This window comes from Lytechinus pictus, chromosome 15 (genome assembly GCF_037042905.1).
Source record: "Lytechinus pictus isolate F3 Inbred chromosome 15, Lp3.0, whole genome shotgun sequence".
In the NCBI taxonomy this organism is placed as follows: Eukaryota; Metazoa; Echinodermata; class Echinoidea; order Temnopleuroida; family Toxopneustidae; genus Lytechinus; species Lytechinus pictus.
The window spans coordinates 24,127,310-24,154,623 of NC_087259.1; the positions used below are offsets into that span (position 1 = coordinate 24,127,310).

At 36.6% G+C, this 27,314-nt stretch overlaps 1 protein-coding gene across 1 annotated transcript; it reads left to right on the plus strand.

The window, feature by feature from the left end:
* Positions 1-1,857: 1,857 nt before the first annotated feature.
* On the plus strand, positions 1,858-27,314 carry LOC129277474 (kinesin-like protein KIF14). The gene is made up of 23 exons (XM_064110273.1): positions 1,858-2,113; positions 2,893-3,069; positions 4,139-4,393; positions 5,820-6,027; positions 6,742-6,794; positions 7,816-7,954; positions 8,312-8,428; positions 9,312-9,433; positions 10,898-11,070; positions 11,720-11,937; positions 12,819-13,003; positions 14,491-14,593; positions 15,635-15,771; positions 16,279-16,351; positions 16,795-16,869; positions 17,662-17,751; positions 17,857-18,153; positions 18,929-19,072; positions 20,158-20,255; positions 21,337-21,614; positions 22,306-22,514; positions 25,647-25,802; positions 26,705-27,314. The coding sequence occupies exons 1-23, from the start codon at positions 1,890-1,892 to the stop codon at positions 26,882-26,884; spliced, it is 3,711 nt and encodes a 1,236-aa protein (XP_063966343.1). The 5' UTR covers positions 1,858-1,889; the 3' UTR covers positions 26,885-27,314.

Below are 27,314 nucleotides of genomic sequence, written 5' to 3' on the forward strand. Positions count from 1 at the left end.
TAGTGTATAATGTTGGAGATAATACCCCACCTTGCCTCACCCCTTGGGTGACGGGTATCAGCTTACTGGCTTGACCCTTCCAGAAGACCTTGCTTTCTAATCTGTTGTACATAGATCCTAACATGTCCTGAATGCATGGGCTTAGCTTTGATGATCTTAGCTTATAGAAAAGACCTCTGTGCCAAACAGTGTCAAAGGCCTTTTCGGCATCGAGAAGAGCAAGAAATTTTTGCTGTTTTTGTGCAGTATTCAATTCAATGACCAGCTCCAGAGATAGGGATGTTAGCTGACAGGAGAACCCTTTTCTGAACCCAAATTGCAATTCATCTGGAATATTACTGGTGAAGAGTTGTCTTTCGATGTGGGGCTTAAGGCACAGTTCCAAGAGCTTACAAAGGACAGATGTCAGGGTTATGCCTCTGTAATTTCGAGGGTCATGTGGATCTTTACCTTTTCCTTTATGCAGAGGGAGTATGAGTCCTTCCTGAAATGCCCTGGGACAGTATGCATGGAGTAAGAAGGAATTGAATAAGGCAAGTAGGAGTCGGCAAGCCGTATCCCCAAGATTCTGTATATGCTCAGCGGAGATGTTGTCTATGCCTGCCGCTTTACCCGATTTGAGAAGTTTGATGGCTTCATCGATGTCTACCGAGGTAAGGTGGATACTGCCAGAAGATTCACCATCTGATCCATAGTTGCAGAAGGGATCTATATAAGTACTGCATCCCTCAGAAACATTTGATATAGGTTCATCAGGTAGGGTATCAGTCACATCATTAGCAGATGACAAGGACGAGAAATATAGCTGCCATCCAAGAAGCATGTCTTCACCTTCATACACGTACGTATGACCATCATGAGAAAGTTTGCTCACACCAGTCTGGCCTGTTTCTGAATCACGATGTGGTAGAATAGTTTACTGTTAGAAGAAGACGCAGACTCAATTTCAGAGATGAAGTCATTTCTCAGTTGAGCTCTAGATTGCCGAAGGCTTCTCCTGAATGACTTTTTGGCGGCCATATGATCATTCCTGGTACAGACTTTATCATCTTGGCAAGATAGTAGCCAAGATTTTCTAGCCTCCAGTCACTGTTCCACACAGAATGCGCATTTGCCATTAAAAACTGCATGCGCGATGAGTGGTGCGTAGTTTTAGGACCCCCTACCATACAATATTGTTTGAAAAATGAAATCACAAACATGGTTACTCGTTAGACAGCTCACCCCGCGACAAGCCTTGTCGCCATCATTGTGTGTTATGCGGGTGCATTCACCAAAAATATCCGCTATTGTCGCCTTTGAAGTCAATTTTGTATTGACCTCTTTGGTAGGAATGCACGGGCGAAGTGGGTAAAAGTTGATGTCAAATTTAGTATTTTGTTTCATCTGTCAAGTCGAAGGATGTCAATCAGATATTTTATTGGGTATGTTGGGCGGTAGGCGTAGTAATAGAATGGGGAAGATAAAAGGTGATTGTAGTTGTGAGTTGTGACTGCAAAGTGCAAGTACTTAGTAGAGTAACGCGCCTGGAATTTGACAAGAGCCATTTGCCATTCGGCATGGCAAACTCAGGTCACAAATGACACAAGCCAGCACAGTCAATTACCTCAACACATTGGTATACACAAGCACTATCACTTCTTCCCTGAAACAATCACCCATTGAAACAATCTCACAAAAGAAATTGTCACTTCAAACAGCTCTGAAACAAAAATCAAACTACAAAAGTACTCCCCAAACACCCAAATCATAAACAATATACCACCACTCTCGTCTGCTACGAGTAACACTTCCTGGTGGAGGACTTTAGGGAAAACGATTTGTGACATTTAACTTAATGTGTGTACACTGCCTTTTTTCAGGATTGACCACACAATAGTCACTTCATCATGTTTGGACCAGTAAGGTCATCAAAGAGAGTACTCTCTGAGCGCCAGTCCAACGAAAACTTGCCAACCCCTAAAAGACAAGTTTCGCAGTGGACAACACCCACCAGGACTAAAGAGAACAGAAGACCATCTAACCAGACAGGTGCCAGCCCATCGGTTGGCCGGCGCCCTTCACAACATCATGTGAGCTCCAGCCCATTCCACCAATTTAAAACTCCTACAAGGTAAGCTGAAATAAGGAGCTCTAGACATCTAGTTTATAAACTGTATTTTTTAGATAAATACCTAGTGTATCATCATACTAAGATTTTTGAAAGGCTAATGCTGGATTACAGTGTACCGGTACATTATTTGGAGGTGTTGAGGACTGAGGAAGCGGGAGGCCATGATGACCACCCCAAGATTTGACAAAATTTTTGAAAGATAAATGACAAGCCTGTAAAAAATTTATTCTAAAAAGTATTTGTTAATTTGATATGAATTAATTAATGCAAATTTATGCACCAAAAATATATTTTGTATGATATACCAAACTTTCACCTGTTTTTTTTTCAGTTGTCACTTTTATAGTCTTCATAGTTCATAGGTTTTTGTCCCCCCCAAAATTGTGAAAATAAAATCTGTTTGAGAGGAAATTATAACACATTTTTGTATTTAGTCTCCAACAATTGCTTGAAGTTCAACTTACACTATTACTGGTATTCAACTTTGAAGGTTGACTAATGCAGTCTTTAATTTTAGATGATTAAGTAGCCTACTTGAAGGTTTGATTTCATTCGGTTGAAAAAAGGTAAGGAATCCAGAATAATTCTGAATATGATTTGACCTAGTACAAGCCCTTTGTTTATAATAATAATAAAAACAATTTATTAGGTGCCATATCCATCTTGTTGGAGATGCTCAAGATGCACAAGTGAAGGGGGGGGGCAAACAAAGGAACACAGAAATATGATTTCTTTTTTAAATCATTGATAAAAGGAGTTTTGTTTTTTGTTGTTTTCAGGCCACCAAGATCGATTGACACTGCTCAAGGCACACCAGACTGCTACAGCAAGGTAGAGATAGGCACCCCAAGACGGGCTTCAAATAGTGCAAGCTCCAATGACAGCGATGTTAGCAGTAGCAGGGATCATGGATTTAGTGTTACTGTCGGTGTCAGAGTTAGACCTTTTAATGGCAGGTTAGGGATCTTGGAGTATTTCGAGATTTGACTCGGCAACACAAGACCACCAAAAAAGTCTCACTTGTTTACCAGTTTGAGCTCATCAACAAGTCTATTTTCAATCTAGCAGAGTGTTTAAATTGTCAGGGGTTTTTTTTCTGAAAAAAAATAGATTATTTCTATGAACTGTGCATGTACCAATCCACCCTGAAGTGCTGTACAGTATGTTGTTTTTTATTATTACCTTGCAATAAATAATGACTGGGCTTGCATTAACACAAGGTGATTAGCCGATTTGCCATGGGTGCCTATTTTTCATTGCACACTGCCCTCAAACTTTGCCTATTACCAACAGTGGTTCTGAGGCAAGTTTAAAGTGGATTAAGATAATTGTATGTTGTTTTTTTATTATTACCTTGCAATAACTAATAACTGGGCTTGCATTAACACAAGGTGATTAGCCGATTTGCCATGGGTGCCTATTTTTCATTGCACACTGCCCTCAAACTTTGCCTATTACCAACAGTGGTTCTGAGGCAAGTTTAAAGTGGATTAAGATAATTGTATGTTGTTTTTTTATTATTACCTTGCAATAAATAATGACTGGGCTTGCATTAACACAAGGTGATTAGCCGATTTGCCATGGGTGCCTATTTTTCATTGCACACTGCCCTCAAACTTTGCCTATTACCAACAGTGGTTCTGAGGCAAGTTTAAAGTGGATTAAGATTATTAAGCATGAACATAATGTGCATAATTAATTTGCCAATTTTGTGGGTAATTTGTGTCAACTCATTGCATGAAAAAATCCAATAAGAATGAGATCTACAATGTAATCTCCCTTTTGTTTACCTTTGTGAGAGAGAGTCATAGTGTTTCAGCAAGCTCGTAAATTTGGATTAAAGTAACATCCTGTGATGGTGAGCATTCTCGTCTTTCATGTATATGTATAATGGGTTAGGAATATGATGACCCACAGATAAGTAAATTACCAATAAATGTACTTTAACATATTTCCAAGTTGTTAAACAACATGTTAGGTTATAAATGTGTATTTTCCTCAATTTGTAATGTCTTCCCCCTGTAGAGAAAAAGCTGACTGTGATGTAAAGTGCGTCATAGGCATGGACGGCAACGAGGTTCAGATGTCTTCGCGGTATGGCCAGTCCAGTCACTTTTGCTATGATCATTGCTTTTGGTCAGTGGACAGGACAAGTGCAAACTTCTGTGGTCAAGAAGCGGTCTACAGGGCAGTCGGTCAACCACTCTTGCATAGTGCCTTTGAAGGCTACAACACCTGTCTCTTTGCTTATGGACAGACGGGTTCAGGGAAGTCATACACGTGAGCTTAATTGATTACAATATTGATGATGATATTGATAATAATACTAAGGTGTGTAATACGTTATTCATCTAGCAATGGTAGAGGCATACAGTAAATTTAACTTTGTGCGGTCAATAGCCCATCTAGTTCACTTTTCAAAGGGTGTGTTCATGCTTCCATTGCAGAGCCAGAATCAACATTTTCAAACGTCGTTTCAGAACACCGATCGCAAACGTGGTTCTGGAGGTGCTGTTTATGCTTAATTTTTAAGAGCTGAAATTGCAATCTGCAGCTGGCTTTGCATCGTAATCTTAATTGAGCAGGAAAGCGAGGTCAGATTGGGAGCGCCTTTTTTCAATTTTTTTTTTTTGAGTGTTGTTATGGTCGACTGTTATTTTAACTTCGAACAATTTCTGATCTTTTAGTAATTGCATTGAGCTACTTGACTATCCATATAATTTTACCATGGTGAGAATAATTATAGTAAGACAAAATAAAGTATATATACGTAAGAAAATATGAAAAGACATCAATTTGTTTATGCTACTGCAGGGCTTCGGCTCAGCGATGTCTCTTCGTCATAACTCATGTTCCGTTTTTTAATCCCTCAACATTCATCTAGATAGTGATAGTACATTATTCACACATGCAAATGTACATTGGTCATTATTAAAATCAGGGAGTTGAGAGCCCTTTTGAGAGGTAATTCCGTGGAGGTAACTCCCTGTAATAGACCATGCAACTGTATTTGCCCGCGGATTTTTATCTTACCAGAAGCATGTACCAAAGCGATCGTGGTCCTGTTTATACTTCCCCAGAAACCCTGATTCTGGTCAAACAACGTTTAGAAATGCACCTTTTTGTAAGTTTACGATCGGCATTCTGAAACGTCGTTTAAATGAAAGTAAGCATGGACGCAATCGTGTTTTGGACTAATCACGTATGAAACCGCTGATTCTGGCCTGAAAAGTTGAAGTATAAACACGCCCAAAGTGAAGCGATAGTCCAGAATTGAGTGAAATAAACAATTTGATTGTGTTTTTTGTAATAATTGTTTGCATTTGATATATACTTTTTTAAATATGTGTTTAATATATTTACTTTTTCAAAGAAAATGATAATTCAGAAATGATATCAAATTGAATACCAAGTACCAAAGCTTCAAAAACAAAATGATTACTTATTCCATGATCTAAAAATAATGAAGCTGTCACAAAGAACAATAATGAATACGCAACATCTTTTTAGTGATTTACTATAAAGAATACTGTATTTAGATTTTTTTTTTTTATTGAATTGTAAGAGAACATTTTCAAAGCATTAGTATTTCTTTTTTTCAAGAATAGGTATCTTAATGAGAAAGAGATTGACTCCCTGTGTAAATAGAACCTCTACACGTATATTTCTTTAAATCATCAAAATATGTACATGTTTATACCCCCAGGATCATGGGCTCCAGCGAGGAGAAGGGGATCATCCCCAGGTTCTGCAGGGATCTCTACAGGAGGGTGGAGGATCCCCAGGAGACAAAGGTCTCCTTCAAGGTGGAGGTCAGCTTCTTTGAAATCTACAACGAAAAGATCCATGACCTCCTTGCCCCTGCCGTGGAAAAGACGGAGAAGTGGGACAAGTCGACTCCGAAAAAGATCACAGTGAGTAGAAGTGGAAGCATCATGGTGTAGTGGTTCTGGTTCCCTCCTCTGAATCAGAGGGTTGTTGGTTCAAATCCTACTCTTAATAAAATTCAATTCAGATTATGTTGTGCTCAACCCAGGTGAGGTAAATAGGGACCTGGCAGGAATTCATTCCTTGAATCGCAGAGTGCGTAATAGGGTGTAATAGCCAGGGTACTCTACAAACTACAATATTTGTTAGCTGTAGTGAGCTCAGAGACTTGTGATACAGTATTAAAGCACTACATAGGGAAATTTAATCTGTTATGTGCTCACTTGTTGTTTGTCACATTTTTGCATCAATAATAATAATTACAGTTTAGCTTGATTCATGTAGCACTTTTTCCAGAGGATACAAAGTGCATCTACCTTAGCTTTAGTTTGAGCTGTCCTTTCAGTCACTTTACCTGTGTTAAATGCAGTGCACAATATGGACAGATGTCTCTTTTTTTTCAAACTATTGTCATGAGTGCTGGTTTCCTGCAGAAGTATGAATTAAAGCCTTTATGTATTGTTCCCATGTCATATATTCCAATATTTTATTAACAACAAAAGTGTTCATGGCCCTCTTCATTGTAGCTAAGATCTATTATACAAATTTGTATTCAGATTCAAATAGGGTATGATGATAATGCTTCACTTCAAGAAATTGATGGATATTTTCCACTTTCTTCACTTTTTTTCAAATTCTAGCTTAAAGTTCGGGAACATCCAACCCAGGGTCCATATGTGGAGGGACTGTCTACGTGAGTATTTTCTTTATGTGTGTAAGGCTCGCTTGCTACTATGTATTAAGAATCTGCAATGTGACTACTTAATTAAATTCTTGAATTGGATTGAATATCAAATTGAAAAAAAAAACCTTCGTTGATGCGAGCCTTCTTCGCAGCATTATAGCAAAGTTGATTCCCATCATTTTTATTTTGGATGGAATCTCAACCTTAAACAAATTTTCACATGATTTGCAAACTACATCCATAATGTCATTTTAAACAAGTGCATTTTCACTGATAGCCTGACAAACCCATGGCATGGTTAAGAAGAGGCTTTATGTATGGCTGAACATCAACAAAAATATTATGTAATCCATTTAGTCCATCAGCTAGCCTGTAAAACATTGTTTTAAATACGATTGTGGGAAATTCAAGCATTGTTACGATTGATCTGTATATGGGAATCAATCAACATCACAATATTTTCTCCAGGAAGCTAGTACAATATCTTCTTGTAAACAAAGAAGAGCACACTGAATTTTCAAGAAAACTATGAATGTATGATTGTACACCATATCTAGAAAATATTTTGAACAAACATGCATTTTAGATGTTTACGTTGCTGGCTTTCCATAGTTGTGGTTGATTGTATCAATAGCAACTCTTTGTAAGACGGGGCCAGAACTTTTGGTCATTTTCTTTGATAGGTGTCATATAAAGAGCAGATATTATGAAACTTGAGACATGTGGTTTTCTTTTTTAAATTCAGATATTGCCTCCAAATGACATCTTGGTGTCCTTTTTTCTCAATCTGGCACACGTGTATCACATGATTTACCCCAGATGAAAGATGTAACTATGCTTCACTACATGTCATTTATCAATCATATTTGTGATTAGGTTATGATAAACCATTGAAAATTCTCTACTTCCTTTATGTCACACAAACTTTATATTCAAACGATGCCACAGGAGCATTTAAGATAATATTTTTCCTCAGTCAAACTTTGTACTTATCTTAATTATCATATTTTTTTGTAATCCTTTGGTATAGGTTTAAAGCTAATTCCTATGCTGATATTCACTCCTGGATTGAATTGGGTAACAAGCAACGAGCCACTGCTGCTACAGGCATGAACGACAAGTCTAGTCGTTCCCATTCAGTCTTCGTCATCATGATGACAAAAACAAAGGTATATGGTTTACTAGTTGTTGTATCAGTGTTACATATATGTTATGGTAACATTTGTAATTATGTTTATGAATTTAGCATGTAAGGAGAGATGTAGTGCTCAAATTCTATTTTTTAAATGTAGATTACTAGATTAAAAAAGAGAGATGAGGAAAAAGAGACATCGTGTGAATTCCTTAATTGATGTTTTTCTGGTATGTTATTCAACTATATGTATGTCACTTGTACCCTTTTGTGGAACTATACATGTATATTGTACACACATGAAAATGAAAACGTATAATGTGAACTATGACTAAGCTGAAACTGAAAAAGAAATTCAATCATGACATGTTTTATCTTTTCATAAACCATTTAGAAAGAGTTATTCGACGGTGAAGAACACATCCACAGTGTGACCTCAAAGATCAACATCATCGACCTAGCAGGAAGTGAACGTTGTGCGGCTACCAACACCACAGGTGACCGGTTGAAGGTATGACACCCCACCATTTTCAATCTTTATAGCTATTTGGTGTGATATATAGTTGGTCTAACTCCCAGATTATGTCACATATCAGTATGGCTCACTCGTTACATTTTGGGAGGATTTTTTTTACCAGTGACCACTAAGGATTTTTCAGCAAAGACTGGTGGATTGCTAAAATAAAGAAATACATAATAAATTTATTGCCCTAAAAGATGATGAATATCACTTGCTTTAAAAGTTACATTTCCTTATATATGTCTATATATCAAAGCTGTCGCACGATACTAGTACTGTATTTCAAACCTAAATCAACAAAGTAGTGCTGGCCTGTGGACATAATATTACCGAGCAGGGTTTCTAAATTTTCTTACTTCAATTTATTGGTCTATAACTATATAATCCTGGTAGGAGGGTGCAGCCATGTTGATTTGTTTGTTTATGACTCTTGAATCTAAGAAATGTTAACCGTCTTAGTTCCAAATATTAGTATGAGATACGAATTCCAGTCTATTATGAGCCTCCCTATAGGAATAATATTGAATTAAATTCCAAATCATAGTGCCATCATATGAATCTTTCTTTCAACTTTGGTTTGAAGCTGATTGGACTTTACCCCAACCACATGGTTTGCAGTAAAGCAGAATTTTGAATTTTAGCATTCTATGTTGAATTATAATAAGATAATTTCGCTTCTTTGAACATTCAATATTCAATGCAAAATGCAATTTGTTTGAAATTAGGTTGTAGTCAGATAGCGCAGTGTGCGCAACAGGCTTATAATCTTGTTTTGTTTATATTTCTCTTGTTCAAATTGCATGTTCTGATGACATTTGTAAAGCATATAAAGAACACCCTGAGCACCATTATATCATGTTTTATTTCTTAACAGGAAGGGGCTAACATAAACCGATCTCTGATGACATTAGGCAAGGTCATTTCAGGGCTCTCTGACAAATCTCTCAATCCAAAGAAGAAGGTCTTCATACCTTACAGAGACAGTGTACTCACATGGTAAGTGTGTGTTTTCTGACTGATTGTAGGAAGCTTTTTGTGTTTCTACATGGAAACTTGGGAGACTGTAACTGTGAGAACATTGGCTGACTTCAGAACCATGCACTAAGTTGTTGTTAAGTTGGTCTCAGACGTTGTGCGAGACTTTTAGGAAATAAATCATGAATTGTTGCAGCACAAGTTTTTTTATGTTGAGAATTATCACATAATTTTCTTTGGGGGGAGGCTAAGAAGATTTCATGTGAATTTTCAAATTCATATTTTATTTCATTTTCAACAGAAATTAAACAACAAAGTCAATACATATTATCAACAATAAAATTAATACAGATCGAATGAGTGTAAAAAGTAGAGTAATAATTGATTTTCTAAACAATGTAGGACTGTAACCATGAGGTGGGCCTTGGTTCCGTAACACAAAGGTTAGCAATTAATTGTACGCTTGATTTTTACGATTGATTGTACATTGTAGTCTATGCAATCAATCGTAAAAAAAATGTTATACGATCATTGCTAAGCTTTGTGTCACGGGCCCCTGGTATCCTAAAGCTTAGCGATTGATTGTAGGGTTGATTTCTATGATTGATTGCATTGATTATTGTGTTTATCAGTCATTGAAATCAGCCTTATTATTAATCCCTAAGCTTTACTTAACCCTAAATAGACTGGGCTATTTTGATGCCTAAGAAGACGGGGGGGGGGGGGGGGCTGATTCAGCCCCCCCCCTATGATCTCGTCCGTCGACTGCGCGATCGCGACGAAAATTGGCACGTGCATTACCCATGGCACAATCTCCAAGACTGTAGGATCAAATTTTCCGAAAAATCTCGGAATTCATTAATTATGCTAATTTATGCGTAAAATCAAAGATTTGCTCTAATTAACTAAATAAGGCCGCTAAACTGCTAATTTTTCATTCACAGACTCTTTGAAGGATTCTGATCAAATGTACTTTAAAAAAAATTCAATATCACAATTCTTTTCTTATGTATTTTATTGTTTTTAAAATTTCTTATGTATTTCTTTGTTTTTTGACTTATTGTTTTTTATTGTTTTTTCATTGGAAAGTGTCCACTACTTTATTCTGACCATAAACAAGATGAAATTAATTGAGTTTGATTAGTAAAATTGAAAATAATGATACATTTATGAATTTTGGCTAAAAACACAATTTGCATTGGATTTGTACACAAATTCACGTTTTTGAGCAATTTCGGGTCGACATGCACTTACAAAATGTTGCGTAATTTCCGAACCACGTACCCGGGCGTCGCAAATTTGGTCTCAAAAGTTGCGCAAGACTTGAAAGAAAAAAGTCATGGAACAGCGCGGTGCCAGCTTTTTGCGTTACACATTTATCGCGAAAAATTTCGAGGGGGGGGCTGAATCAGCCCCCCCCCAGTCTTTTTAGGGTTAAAAGTGTCCTTGTTCATTTTCTCTATGCTATGCTTTCTCTCTTCACAGGTTGTTACGAGAGAGTCTAGGAGGGAATGCCAAGACTGCCATGATAGCCACGGTTAGCCCTGCCAGCACGCATAGCGAGGAAACACTGAGCACGCTCAGATACGCCAAGCAGGCACGCTCTATCATCAATGTCGCCAAGGTCAACGAGGACCCAAATGCGAGGCTAATAAGAGGTAGAACTGAACTAGACACTAAGCGCGGTTATGACAAAATCTTCACCGTGTAATACAAAGCGTAGTGATTGATTTTACAGTTTGTTTGTAAGATTGTTTTTAAATATCTGGCTGGGTTTTTAAAGACCGGCGGGAATGCTCCTCAGCGAGTGGAGAATGTGCATACGTTTTTGCGGGAATGACTGCTTGAATTCGATGACCGGGGTAATGATAAATCTGTAAGTGCTTAGTTACGTACAATGTATGTTTTCAGCGTATTATGAACAGCCAGATTATTAATGTCTGATGTCAAGTGTGGAATATATTACAGATCTTGCACTGGTGGAGGCATAAATTTCGACTGCGCACAGTCAGGAAACCCAGCTTGTTATAAATATTGCATAAGGAAATATGTGTCATCAACTCATGATCAAAGAAGCTTAGTTTACACTTTTAAAGATTGCAAAAACTTGCAAAATCAAATGCAAAAGAGGAAGATTTTGAAATTAGACACTAAAATAAACGGTACACGGAGGTATCATTGCGTAATATGGACCTAATAATTTTTGGTAAATTTGGTTATTATCTCAAAAAATGAAACCCCAAATTTATTATTATTATTTATTAAAAAAATTATTATTACTTTTGATAATTTTTCTGTCATTTTTAGAGCTGAGGACTGAGATTGAGAAGCTCAAGTCCATGGGATACACTACCAGAGGTAGGAGACAGAGTGATGAGGAGAGGAAGAAGAATGAAGAAATGGGAGGACTGAAGGAGAAACTGACAGAGTCCCATAGGAGGATGTCAGAAATGGAGGAGGCATGGAAGGAGAGAGTGAGAGAAGAAGAAACAAAGAGGAAGAAAATCGAATCACAACAGAAAGAGGTGAGAAAAAAAATAAATTAATGTCCAGATGGGTGTTTAAAAAAGCTTCTCATAAGGTTACGTGTTCTTAGGTGCTAAGTCATAGCACATTAGCACAAGAAAAGGTCACTAGTTTTGCAGTTTAAAATTGTTCATTTTTGATAGAATTCAAAATGTACTTGTACTGTATGTATGTAGTTAGTGTTTAATTGTACAATTTTATTGGCCAAGAGCATATTTATTATAAAGCCATTGGATTCGTGATTGATCATAAGTTTCATTTCAACTGGGTCGTCATGAATGTACACTCTTTTTGTTCTCTTTGATGTCATAAATTGAAATCAGCTTTGAAGAAAGATAACAGACTAATCAACCATCGTTGACAGGACTTTGCAATGGGTCTTTGAACTGTGACCCAGGGCCGGTTTTATAAAGACTTACAGTGGTTACTTTGCCATTATGGCAACTACCTTTGAAACCTTCATTGTGATTGGCTGCTGAGACCTGTTACCTTGGTAGTTGCCATAATGACAACGTTACTATAATTGTAGCTCTTTAGGACATGGGCCCTTGTTTTATGAAACTTGATCAATGGCAACCGCAAGTTCCTGAATTGTGTCATTGTTTCTCATAGAATCCTACAATTTGTTATTCAGACCTCTCAACCATTCTTAATTTGGTTGAAAGAATATAATTTTTTTTACCATTATGGTGTCTTTGTTCGATTGTTCTTTTTTCCTACTTTCACTGCACAATCCTATTGGAAATAATGTTTCTTTCCTATTTTCAAGCAAAGACATCACTATTTCCCATTTGAAAGAGTTAGGAGGTCTGGTTATTGATCCTAAGTTTCATGAAACCGGTTCATCATGGATGTACACTCTTGTTCTCTTTGAAACCAGAAATTGGAATCTGCTTTCAAGATAGACAACACATTACCCAACCTTGTCAATCTCAACGAAGATCCGCAGCTTTCCGAGGTTCTACTCTATGTTCTCAAGGACGGTGAAACGCATATTGGTCGCACCAGCCAGAGCGCCCCCAACGGCATCCATCTGAACAGTGCCCTTGTTGAAGAAGATCATTGGTGAGAGAGGTTCCTGATCTTTTCATTTCCGTGGCTTATTCATCAGTGACATGAAATTTGCTCCTGCGACAATTGCTCCAGGTTTTATTTTGTCTAAGATGTAGGGTTAGGGTTGCAATAGGTTTTTATAAAAGGTTTAGGGTGCGGTATTTATTTAAATCCTGGGGTGGTATTCTGGAACACTGTCATAACTTTTGTCATTTCTCTCCGAGATGTGACACCGCTATGATTGTCACAAATCGGTATTCTGAACATTGTCTTTTCCCTGTCATATCTCTCGAAGTTCCCGCCCATCTTTTCGGAAGCAAACCAATCAAAATCATCGTTAGTTCCCAGTGGGAGCCCTTCTAGCCAATAGGAAGGCCCCATGGCAGGTAGGGCGTATCCCCAAAACAGTTGCTGGCATCGCGCAACTACACGTATAATGATGCGCTTAATTACAAAGAGACAGGGTGCTTTGAAGGATTTTAGAGAAGAAGTAGAAAAAGAAGGAAAACAGAGAAAAAAAAGCAGGAATAAATATGTAGGGCCTAACTAATTGTAGCATGAAAAAATAATTTCGAAAATTGTCATGGATGATGAGTGAAACTAATTCCACAATGTAATCTAAATAATATCATTATTTGCTTGACATTTAGTCGGCAGGGTATCGGGATATTTGGTACTAAAAGATATGACAAAATTTATGACTGCTACCCCCCTGTCATAAGTTTTGTCATATATTTTGCTTGTATAAAAGGATTACGCGCATTTAAAGCCGCATATTTTTGGTGCGCGCTAAAGAGAAGAGACAAAATTTATGACAAATTTTTTGACAAAAGTTATGACATCCACCAGAATACCGATTTTGTCATATCTCTGAGAAAAGATAAAATATGGAGAAAAGACAATGTTCAGAATACCGCCCCAGGGTTCTAAAGTTAGTCATTTTATTAGTGTGTGGAATTTATAGCGAAGCAATTGTCGACGAAGCCAAAGTTGTGGAATCTAAAAAGGTTTATACTACAGTTTACACCAGTGAAACTGACTCCAGACCAACCACATGTATGACATTAAATTGAATGGCATATCATCTGTTGGTTTGGAGATGGTTTCATCGGAGTGACTCTAGTCCTGCAGGGGTATGCCACACTAATGAGGGACTTTTTCACAAACAACCCAAAGTGGTAAGCCCGTTGACAAATTAATCCCTTTTCATGGGTTATGGGTTTGTAATTCCCCTAATCAGATTGCCCAATTTGTTGAAAATAAAAGAACATTTCTTTTTCAATTAGAAAAAAAATGATTATTGTTACCATATTCAGTTACTACCTAAACTAAGGCTTGGGTGTTAATGACAATTTGGGCCTTGAATATTCTTTAGAATTGTGCAATTTGATGAGCTGGGGGCATATTCGTCAAGAAATTGAATGTAGTATTTACAATTGAAAACAAATTTTATCGTATCCAGTCTGGAGTCAAGCTTTCTCTCTTCATTTTGTGTATAGCCTAATTGTGAACAATGGTTCATATGTGACCGTGAGGCCTGTGAACGATGCAGAGACATTTGTGAACGGAGACAGAATACATAGATCAAGACGGTTACATCATGTGAGTACTTATTGTAATTATAATTATAAACATTATAGACAATTTATCCTTGATGCTTTTTTCCAGTCAGTAATTTCTACAATGATTAAAGCCGGGATAATGTATAGTGCACCATTGAATAAGCAACTAGATAATCGGCACCTCATAAATGCCATGTATTATTAATATAATTCCAGTAATTTCTATAATTCAATTCAAATTTAATATTTCTCATCTCCTGCCTGTTCTTGCCTCTATCCAATACAGTTATGCATCACAAAGCCAGTTTTTAGTTTACCCTCCTTAATTATGTACCTACATGTACTTTTTGATGTGTTGTTGCATACCTTCTCTCAATCTGTCATACCTCCTTTTTTCAACCACAATTTTTTCTCTCTCCTTCCCTCTATTCCTTTCAAGTTCCTTTTCCGTGTCGATTTTCTGTTTCTTTTTCTCCCTCTACCCCACTTCTTTCTCCTCTTTGCCTGAAGACAGACAATGCCCTTTGATATCGTGCAATATTAGGAATCATGTGCATTCATGCATGAACAGATATGGTTGATTGAGCAAATAATTTTTGCTTGGCTTTTCATGGAGTGCATGCAGGGTTCTCACAGTCATGGAAAATCCTGGAAAACTTTGTGGTCATGGAAAGTCAGGGAATTTGGAAAATTTGTGAAAAGCCATGGAAAAGTCATTGAATTGCAATACCTCTTGGCTATGGCAGCTTTCCAATTTGTCATGTCTCGCAACTCTCATACTCTGTGATCATACTCTGCTATTATAATTGGTGTTCATGATTTCCATTTTTCCCAGTTTTGTGACATTCCAAATTCTACATAACTCCCAGGACTTCACGGGAAGTCATGGAAAGCAGCAATTTAGTCATGGAAAAGTAATGGAATTCGGTTTTCAAATTTCTGTGGGAACCCTGTGCATGAAAATGTAGTGATTCAAAGAAAAGTTTTACCATATCTATAAAAAAAAGTTTGAATATTTGAAACATTATCTAAATTAACTTTTCCCTCCCCCTTCTCCTTTTTCATTCTGACTGTGATTTAGGGAGATCGGGTAGTTGTTGGCAACTATTATTTCCGCTACAACGATCCTAAAGAAGTCCGTCATAAAGGAAGGAGGTCAAAGGTCAATGTTGACTTTGAGTTTGCCAGGAACGAGCTTGCAAATGCACAAGGATCAAGGTGAGATTCTATCATTTTATTTGATGTTTTATGATGGGCATCAAAATTTCCTGCATTCTTATTGATCAATCAGTGTGTATTTAATTTTATTTGATAGCTTATCGATGTACAATTTTTACAATTTTCACCGTAAACATGCTATCGCATGATTATTTCATTAGTATGTCATTGCTCATGAAAACTAATGCACATGATTAGGACCAACATTATAGAAACTCCAGTTTAATCACTAGAGGGGTCTGCAAAGGATTCATGGTTTCTAGACCATATCTAGGTGACAATAAAGTGATTTTTTGTTCAAAATACCAATAAACCATGAAACAAATAATGCACAGTTTTGTTTGTGCATCTGTATGACTAGTGAGCATGCAGTAACTGTGGGAAGTAATCTTATCACATAAAGCGCAGTTCCATAGTTAATTTATGCTCACAAAGTCTACTGACCCACTCATGCTTGTATGTTATTTCAATTCATTTTTCATTCAATTTCTTGCTTTGATTGGGTAGATTACAGTCGGAGAAGGAAGAAACCAGACTACAGACGCAGAAAGAGATGCTGAAGGGTATTGAAGAGGCAAAGGTTGGTCATTCTTATTATAATAACATGATCATGATAACAGTCATGATGGTAAAGAGAATTATATTGTTACTAGTATTATTTGAAGTAGTAGTAGTAGTAGTAGTAGTAGTAGTAGTAGTGGTAGTGGTAGTGGTAGTGGTAGTGGTAGTGGTAGTGGTAGTGGTGGTAGTGGTAGTGGTAGTAGTAGTAGTGGTAGTGGTGGTAGTGGTAGTAGTGGTAGTAGTAGTAGTAGTAGTAGTAGTAGTAGTAGTAGTAGTAGTAGTAGTAGTAGTACTAGTAGAAGAAGAAGAAGAAGAAGAAATGGTATAATGATGGTTACATGTAGTGACTGTCGTGTTATATAAAGAAGGAGACGAATCTCTGTAAATTGTATCCTTTTTATTTGCAAACATAAACCCTTTTAAAGATTTTTTGTTTGTAACTTTTCATATATTCCTTTATAGAAAGCAGCTCAAAAGGAACTTGAAACACAGAGGAGAAATTATGAAAGAAAAATCAAAGAGCTGGAGAATGAACTCGTAAGTCTAAAGACCTTGACCCCATTTCATAAAATTTATTATAACGACAAATTTTGCAATAACAGTTTAAAGCTTCTCAAATCATTCAATTTGATTGGCTGATAGTTAATTTGTTATGGTAATTCTATCTGAAATTTAAGTCATTATTGTAGACAGTGACGAGCATGAGAATTGCAAGAAAACTTGTGTGATGCGCTTATCATATTCCAAAAACTGCTGCACAATGTGCATGTGTGACAAAATGGAAATAATTTTGTTCCATCATTTCTTGAAACGGTAGGAGGGCAGATTATAATCCTCTTGTCAAATATACAATGCATTTCCCTGAGCAGGACATTGCCAATGATTTTCTTGCATCATCATAATACTGGGTGCGTAGTCAAGCAGCTAATATGATGCGTAAACATACGTAACACTGTGGTAATGCAGTTGTTCTTTCCTGAGCACCTGAATTTATGATTTGCTTATTTAAAATATTGTCTTACAAAATCTTAAGCATGCTTGCAAACACAACGCAAGAAAAGAGGATGGCATGAGACAGATATCTACATCACAGAAGTCGCCACATAATCTAAAAAATACCTAAAGCATCATTCAGATATATTGAGACACATCGCTCCAGGTACATGTATGCCATGATACATGCATTGCATGCTACAAGTCTAAAAAATTATCCAAAGTTGCTCAGAAAAACTCATGACATCACAATGATGTGCCAGTTGGACATATTATGATTCAGTAAACTTGGCCTACTCTGATTGTTATCTCTTCTATATTTTTTGTACATTTCAGAAAAATATGTCAATGATGGGTCATAAGAAAGAGGAGAGTCTTCGACAGAGGACGGATAACAGAGTTGATGAATTACAACAAGAAAACAAGGTTTGTACCAGTGATGTATTACTTTCCACCATCCCTCCCCTGCTAGTTTTGTGAGTGCAACAGAACATTGAGTTGATCTCAATCACTTACCATTTCCTATCATAGATGTTGAAGCAGGAGCTGGAGTCGAACAGGAGACGCCTGGAGCTGGAGACGAGGGAGGCTCGCAGGGCCCTGGAGCAGGGTACCACCCACCATACCAGGATCCTGCAGGAGCTTGAGAAGGAGAAGGAACGGCTCCTGAGGAGTGTGGAGACATTGCAGGAGGCTCAGAGGGAGCGTAGGCAGAGGAAAGGAGCCGGGAGGATAGAGCAGGGGCTCCAGGGCAGGAGGGATCTGCTCCAGCTATCCATGAGGCTCCAGGAAGCTAACAATATCAGTGACAAACTCAAGAGACACTTAGTAAGATAAATTTTTTAAACAAAAGTATTGTTCTCTTTTTGTCTCATCAGAGGCATTTATCAATATCAAAATCATCACCATATATATACAGTATATAAAACGTATCAATCCAAATTTGAGTAAATAACAGCTGAATATGATCCATACATTACAAACATTTGTTTACAATCACATAACTTCTGATAATTGCAGATTTTGGTCTCCAATTGTTTTCTTTGTAAAAAAATTTGTTTAATACATATTTTGAATTTCTTCTTTTATCGACAGGCCTACCTACTTTGTTCCAATCTGTTACTTTGTGAATACACCAAAACTTCTGTTTAAATGAAGGCTATCAGTTGGTTGATATACATGTACATCATTATATAGTTTAGCCGCAGTGTTATAATGAATTTAGTCTATAAAACTTTACACACACAATACTCTGCTCATTTAGAGTGGTAAAGAAATAGAGCAGATGTTTTGAGAATTGCGAATTTGATTTAGTAATAAAAATGAACAAATTTACCTGACACACTAAAATGTCTTTCGAATGCTAACTCTGAAAGCAGATTTGCAAATGTGGTTTCAAACGATACATTTAGTCTCATGAACATTTTATGTTGTTGATAATTTCGAGGGCATTTCATGCAACAAAAATTCAGTGATTTCTACTGACTTGTTATAAGCTACTGAAATCCTTGCATCTGATTGGCTCAGAGAAAACTTGTCAGTAAAAAATCTTTATTTACTTTATGAAACACTCCCATGGATTTCATTTGCCCTTGATCTGCAGACGTTCAGCAGACACGATGAAGAGACATTGAACCAGAGGTCAGAGGTCACCATAAGGGTCAATGACACAAAGAAGGGGCTAATGACCTTCTGGTCACTGGAAACATTTGAAGAAAAGCTACTTCAGATGAGAGAGGCTTTTCAGGTTTGTAATATTTACAATATTTTTTTTGGGGGGGGGATTTAAAGCTTGTCACATTATTTGCTCTCTCTTACCTTGAAATGCAAAGTTTTGCAGATATGATTTCATTTCTATATTTATTCAGATTCTATTTACTGGGTGTACAAAACAGATTACAATGATAATATTATATCAGTCGGAATAGGACAATTGAAAATACATTATGAGTCATTTTAGAAGGAAAAGAAAAAAACAACCAAATATAAACATTTTTAGATAACCACCCTGGATAAATACTAAAAATAAATGCATCAAAATTTACTATCTTCATGGTATCATATTATTTTGAACGATAAAGTGAAGTGTTTCATATTTTTTCTTGGTCTACTTTTCAGAGTAGCCTAATACCACATTGGCTAATTCTCATTTAGTCTAATGCCCAGTTGGTCTATTCTCCACTTTGAATCTTTTATCACTTTTTACTTTATTGAATTAACATTTATTTCATAACAATCTGTTTAACCATCTAGATTAAAATGGTGTTGCAAGAAAATATTTGCAATTGAATGCAAATTAACAAGTTATAGATCAATTTATAATTGTTGATGTAAGAAGCAGACCATCAATCAATTGCAAATTTGCAATGAAATGTATGACTTTCAATTGATTTTGTGACCTGAAATTGACTTGCGATCAATTGCAAAACACCCCAATAGTGATATCAGTCAATATTAGAGGAAAGGGGTAAATCTAATTAAAAGTCAGATAAAATGATAAATGGGCTAAATGGCAAATAGAAATAATATTAAGTAGACAAAGTGGATGTAGTCAAAATAGGATTACACCATATGGAATAATTTGAAAAAGAAAGTAGAAATTGGGTGTAGACCAATGAACAATTTGCCATGGCCCCATTCCATAAAAACGTTAATATGATAGCAACTCTCACTGAAATGTCAACTTTTCTGGGATGAGCCAATCAAGAATCAGAATATTCAATGTTGTAAAGATAGTTAACATTCCAGCAAGAGTTGCTATCATATAAGTGTTTTATGAAATGGGGCCCCGAGAAGCATGGTGTTGACAATTCTCTTTCATCCACCTTTTAGGGTAATTGTACAGCTCGTGAGGTAGACGCCATATTCACAAGTCAAAACGGAAGCTGGGAAAAGGATTTCAAACTGGATTCACCGATCGCACACAGGAAGTAAGATTGAAGAACATTTCCTTTCTTCACTCCCCCAGGGCCCTGTAACATAGAACTTAGCGATTGATCGTATGGCTGATATCTATGATTGATTGCATTGATTATTATGTATGATCAATCATAAATATCAGCCTTATGATCAATTGCAAAGCTTTATGTTATGGGGTCCAGGGTTGAAGATACGTGACCCTGTCTTAATGGAGAAACTTACATCAGGGGCCCATAACATAAATCTTAGCGATTGAGCTGGGACTGATTTCTATGATTGATTGCATTGATTATTATGTATGATCAATCATAAATATCAGCCTTATGATCAATTGCAAAGCTTTATGTTATGGGGTCCAGGGTTGAAGATACATGACCCTGTCTTAATAGAGAAACTTACATCAGGGGCCCGTAGCATAAAGCTTAGCGATTGATCGTATGGCTGATATCTATGATTGATTGCATTGATTATTGTGTATGATCAAGCAGAAGACTCAGCCCCGAGATCAATCGCTAAGCTTTATGTTACAGGTCCCAAGGCAAGATGTGTTTTAATTGACTAATTTGATCATACAATATTCTTCCAATAAGAAATGATATCAATCTTTTGGATTCAGTTCAAGATTTTAACTGAATTCTGTGTCAGTTAGATAAATCTTAGTGTGGATATTGCACTGAGTTTGACTCTAGTTGAGATATTTCACCTCATTTTTAATTTTGAGTGGACAGTTACTTTGTATGTTAGTATTAATTATTAAATACTAGTATACTAGTATGCAAAAATATAACCGAAAAGTTTAACCCTAAAAAGACTCCCAGATGATTAAGCCATGCCCCTCTTTTTTTTCTTTGATGTTTTTTTAAACATATGTGATATCCGAGAAACTTTTGCACAGTGTTTCATGATTAATTTGTTATTTCTAAATGTATATATAATTTTTTTTTGAGGGGTGGGGGTGGGTCTTGTACATCTTTTGAGATCAGATTTATGATGTGTGGTGATGCTTCTTATTACACAAGTCATGCTCACGTGTGAGTATTAACATTGCTTATGAGTAAGTTTCATATTGAGAGTTATATTATTACTTTCCAGATTCACATGCTTGTCACGAAGCGACCCATCTACCACAACTCCCACGAGATCATCGTCCACCAGCAACGCACCGCATCATCAGCCTTCCTCGGTTGCCCATGGAAACATCCTGAATGCCATTGCAACATCCTGTCTGCGTCACCTAGCAACGGGAGTGATGAGGCAAGGCGGGAGGGAGGAGGAGGGGGACCACACCCTTGCTGACAGGACCATCGGATGCATGCACCGGTTGTTGGTTGCCATGAAAACACTGAGAGGTTCCTGCACGAGAGGGGGAGGTGAGATTTGAGTTCAGACAATGCTGATTTGTTGAATATCTTTAAAAATGTGAAAATGAAATGTTGTAATAGTGTATTCTATAATATGATCCATCAGGTTTCACGATTGCAGCAGAGGTCTCAGTCGTAACACAATTATTTGATGTTATTATTCCAATGGCTCGCTCGCCCATGCATCACACACACTTTTACTCAGGTCAGATGAACGGGCACCTCTTAGAATTTCTTCCTTGGAAATTTTAGTGACTATGTGGTTGCTTAACTTCAGATGGGGGTAATGATATGATACCAAGTATTGATTCGTTCCAGATTTCAAGATTCCAAATATTTACTGTCTGTAAAAACACAGAAATTCTTTCTCCGCTGGCACTAAATTAACATTACACAATTACAGACGAAAAACAAAACAAAATTCAACATATCAGATACAGATACGAACATAATATATGCATAAATAATACACATGAAATATCAATTTACAATTAATTTTCATTTATCAGCAGTCTTTAGACAGAGGCACAGAACAACAGATTCAATGAAGAGAATCTGCTGCTCCAAGCCCCAACAGCGTTGCAGTGGGTCAGAGAATGCCGAAAAGTATGAATACATTATTGTGGGGTAAAAATGCTCCGTATATTTATGTAGTAGTTACACTTTGTTATTATTTTTGTTTGTTTTGTTTTTATTTCAGGTGATCACATTGAGTCATCCATCCTCCAATCAACGATATCCATTGACCTTTTGACCTCTCTCTCACAACTATGGGCCACCTTGGTACATAGGCAAGATGAGCTTCATGGTCAACACCACCCTCATCTGGCCAAAGCTAGCCAGGGTTTGGTTGAACAGATGGAAGAGTGCAGCCAGAAATTGGCCAAGACAATCTATCATGTGTTACAGGTGAACATAATAACAATGATAAAATCATAAATTTAAATAATGATGAGAAAAATAGTTAATCGCCACTTGGTCAACATCCTTTTTGTGTAATTTCCATTTGGTCTCATCCTATTTTGTCTTCAGCCAGCGCCCTGTTGCATAAAAGTTACCATTATGGTAACTTTCCCATGCAATGGTTAACTTGCATGGAATCCTTGATTTTGATTGACTGTTGATCATCGTTGCCATGGTAGTTACCACTGGATTGCAAAGTTACAATATAACTTTTATGCAAGAGGCCCCAGATCGTCTACGTATATTTTATCTAACTTGCCATGTTCTTTTTCCAGACCTTTCAACCATTCTAAATTTTGAGAAAAACATTAATTTTTGATCATTTTTAGCTCATTTTGATATGATTTTCGTATTTTAATGATAAGTTTACTGTAAAATTATATGAGGAATACTGTTTCTTCCTATTTTTGAGCAAACTCATTCATACTTTCCAGTTACATGGGTTGGGAAGTCTGTATTTACCTTTTTGTCTAATTTCAAGTAGGTCTTACCCATTTTGTTGTATATCCACTTGATCTCCAACACCACTTGGTGTGTATGGTTAGATGAATTATTCATGAACCAAATTTCATTTGACAATGTAAAAAAAAAACAAGCAAAGTACTAATTAGACCATCTGGAAATTTGACAAAATAACAATCAGGCTATTGTGTGAGTCAAATAGATATAAGCCAAAACGGTTAAGCCTTTAACCCTATCTTAACTGGGCTATTTCGGACCAGTATATACCCTCCCCCCCCCCCTCAGATCTCGGCCGCTGATTGCGCGGTCGCCGCAAAAATTTGTATGCGCGTAGAGCCAGATGAAAACTACAAGGCTGTATAGTAACATTTTCAAAAAAATAATTGTTTATATTGTTTTATTAATTAATTATGCAAATAAGCGTATGAAACTTGCCCTAATTTTTTTTTGTGTGTATGTTTTTGCCTTTAACTAAATTTGTATAGTTAGAAGAATGCTAATTTTTGGTGGGAGTATCAATTATTACATTTCTAACAAATATCTACAAAAAAATTGCAAAAATATGATTAATTTCTTATGTATTCTATTGTTTTTTAAATTCTTATGTATTTCTTTGTTTTTTCAAACCTTTGTTTTTTATTGTTTTTGTCGGGGACCCTTAAAATTTTTAATCCATTTAAACCAACAAAAGTAAAAGACTTTTTACACGGAATCACGTTTTTTGAGCAATTTCGGGTCTGACATGCACTTACAAAATGTTGCGTAGATTTCGGGACCACGTACCCGGGCATCGCAAATTTGGTCTCAAAAGATGCGCAAGACTTAAAAGTAAAAAGTCAGCGAGCGGCGCAGTCAAAAAAAATTGTACGACAGCGTAGTGACAAAATTTCTCAAGGGTTTAATAAGGGTTAAATCTAAAACAATAGACAAAATTATTAAGCGGCTGAATGGTAATCAAGCCAAATTTTCAGTAGAAGTACTGGTTATAGACATACTTTAATTACACCAGACCAAATTACACAAGATGGGTGTTGACTGATCAGCAATTCGCTGTACAACTTGTGTACATTTTTTCTTTATAAGCATAAGACTGCAAATCAAATGGTGTGTATACTCTTTATAGTTTTTTTGCGGCCCATAGCACAGGGGAGGCTAATTACCACATCATCTTGTGTAGATTATGACAAGGGTTTAATGAGCTTGAGCTTATTAAATCACCTCTGTTTTTTAACTCGATTACAAGTGGCTGAAAATTTAATAAAGGTACTCATTATGCACATGGGAGATAGAGGGGTGAGTGACGTAGTGACTTTAAAGATAGATTAGTTTGTGTCTGTAGTGCGACTTTTTGTTTGTAATAGGTTTTTTTTAGGGAGAGCATTCAGTTGTGATAGTATATCAGTCAAAAAAGCATGAGTTTGATCAGTAACAGTAAAAATATTGATGCATTTATGAATTCTGGTTAGAACCAGAATTTACATGGGATTTGTACATGAAATCACATATTTTAGCAATTGTGGAAGTGACATTCATTTACAGAATGTACCAGAGCTTTGGAACCATGTACAACAGCATCACAAATTTTGTCTCCGTAGTTGTGCAAGACAAAAAAAAGTGATAAAAAGCCACGAAGCAGCAATGACCAAGCTTTTCATGTTATAGATTCATCTTGTCAATGCCTAATTCCCCCTCTCCATGAACTAAAACACTGAAGAACAACTATTCAATTGAATAGAAATGCTTGTAGTATGCAGTAGTTTTTTTTTTTCTAGGGGGGCAACCTTTTATTAGAGAGTCATTGTGATTTATTTATTATACGGGAGTGGGTTGGTTTCTTTCCTTGTCCTACTGTCCCCATAAGGCTGAGAAAAAATGTGACGTCTTATCGCAAAATATTGCATTATAGAGTTTTGCCCTAACACCCCCCCCCCCCTTCCCACCCCCTGTATTGATCAAGGACACTCACCCTTGAATATAGCAGATCCAGCATTGCATGCTGTCAAGCAACCAGAACTGTAGGAGGCCCTACATTTATTAGAGAGTCATTGTGATTTATTTATTATACGGAAGTGTGTTCGTTTCATTCCCTGTCATACTGTCCCCATAAGGCTGAGAACAAATGTGACGTCTTACAGCAAAATATTGCATTATAAAGTTTTGCCCTAACACCCCCCCCCCCTCCCCACCCCCTGTATTGATCAAGGACACTCACCCTTGAATATAGCAGATCCAGCATTGCATGCCGACAAGCAACCAGAACTGTAGCCAAAATTACCCCCTAAAATCTTTAAAACGCTTAATCTTTTGAATGACAATTTTCTTCAATTTCTCCCTTCCCCGTGTATATACTACGAAGAGTAGAATAACAACTTTAAAAAATGTATGTAATTCATGTAGGACTAAACATAATTAACTTTTGTGCTAATGCCTGCTCTGGGAATTTATCTAATATTCAAAGAATGGTTACCCTTGAAATAATAATAGAATAGCCTTCAAAATTGGAATGATAGTCTTAATAACTTAAAAGTCTCAAAACATCAAATGACCCTATAGGAAATAACAAATACCTTTAATCTGTTTTTATTTATTGATTCTTTATTTTGTCATATCTTCCAGAATGTCACAAAAGTTGGGAACAGAGATAACCATAGAGGTATGAGTGAGATGCAGAAAGACCTTGTGTTCACTGCACGTATATTAGGAGAGCTTTGCTTCATCACAGATACTCCATGCTGGTCTATTGGTCAAGGAGAACATGAGCAAGATGAACAAGTAAATAATTCTCTCTCTCTCCATTTTCATCACTCCCCCTCTTACTTGAGAGGGAGGGAGGTAGTAGGCGTGTCGTGGTCTAGTGGTTCTGACTCTTGCCTTTTAAACAGAGGGTCGTGGGTTCGAATCCTAGCCATGGCGTGTTTTCCTTCAGCAAGAAATTTATCCACACTGTGCTGCACTCGACCTAGGTGAGGTAAATGGGTACCGGCAGGAAGTAATTCCTCAAAAAGCTGTGCGCACCAGAATCGGTAGACTAGCTTAGCCGGGGTAATATAGGATCGCCTTGAGCACCTAGCAAGGTGGATACGTGCGCTATACAAATCCTATATTATTATTATTATTATTATTACTTGCTCTTTGTCTCTTTTTTTTCTCTCTCTCCATCTCTGTATGTCCGACTCACACTCCTAACTATCTTTCTGTTTTGTTTTTCACCCTTTTTCTTTTGCTCACTCATTCTTTTCTTTTCTCCCTCACTATATCTTTCTGTCCTCTCACTCTCTCTCTTATAGATGTTTTATCTCAATTTCTATCTCTATCTCTTGCCATCCTATTCTCCACCCTTCTCTGTCTTTCCTTGTATCTTGAGGTCCTTGTGCCTCTTTCTCTCATTTTAATTATCCAATACCATAAATAAACATAATGTATTTCATGAAATTTATTTGTTTGGGTATTAAATTCCTCACACTCAATACTTTCAAAATAGTTGAAACTATTTTATTTTTTCAAAGATACCTTACTTGTTGATTTTAATTTAATCACTCACTGATGTGTAATATTTGTATTATTCTGAATTGCTTATAATAGTGTGAGTAGGATATTCAGCAAATGTTTATTTCCATTGTTTGTGATTGATTTATTTAATTATTAATTTATTTCTTATTTAATTATTATTTCAGATTGACTTCAAACTGAAGCAAGGTTTCTTGGACGGTGCTGATGTATTTGTCGATAAGACGATTCAGGAAAGCCTCACTGCCATTGGTCAGTTTGAAATGCAGCTTCGTTCTACCCTCCATGATCACAATCTTAAAGGGGTATGTCAAATTACTTTTTTTTACTTCATTTCAACAATGTGATATATCACTCAAAATCAATAGTGTTATATATGTTTGTGTAATTTTCTTGTCATGATTACTCTCAAAATTTGTAGTTTTGTTGATCGATATCGATAACTGGATGTGATCATATAGAGCACTCACAATCAGTAGCTCTTACTGTATGTTTGCCAAAATATTTTATCAGACTTATTCTCACAATTCAGAGTTTTGATGATCGTCACCAATATCAATAACATGGGGGATAAAAATTCAATTTTTTTACTTTTCAAGTTCTATTTTAAAATGCAGTATATACATTGAAATTTTCAACCTCAATAAAAAAAAATGTTGAATCAGTTGGGCAGGGAGAGTGCATAATACATGCATGTTAATAGAGAATGGGTAACAGAGAAAGAAAAAAAGGAAAGAAAAAAAAAAAAGGAGGGAGGGATGTGCTTTGTTTGCCATT

Coding starts and splice junctions, on each gene's coding strand:
- LOC129277474 (XM_064110273.1), top strand. CDS start 1,890: ATGTTTGGACCAGTAAGGTCATCAAAGAGAGTACTCTCTGAGCGCCAG. Junction 11,938..12,818: donor TCGAATCACAACAGAAAGAG/GTGAGAAAAAAA, acceptor CTTTGAAACCAG/AAATTGGAATCTGCTTTCAA. Junction 25,803..26,704: donor AACATGAGCAAGATGAACAA/GTAAATAATTCT, acceptor TTATTATTTCAG/ATTGACTTCAAACTGAAGCA.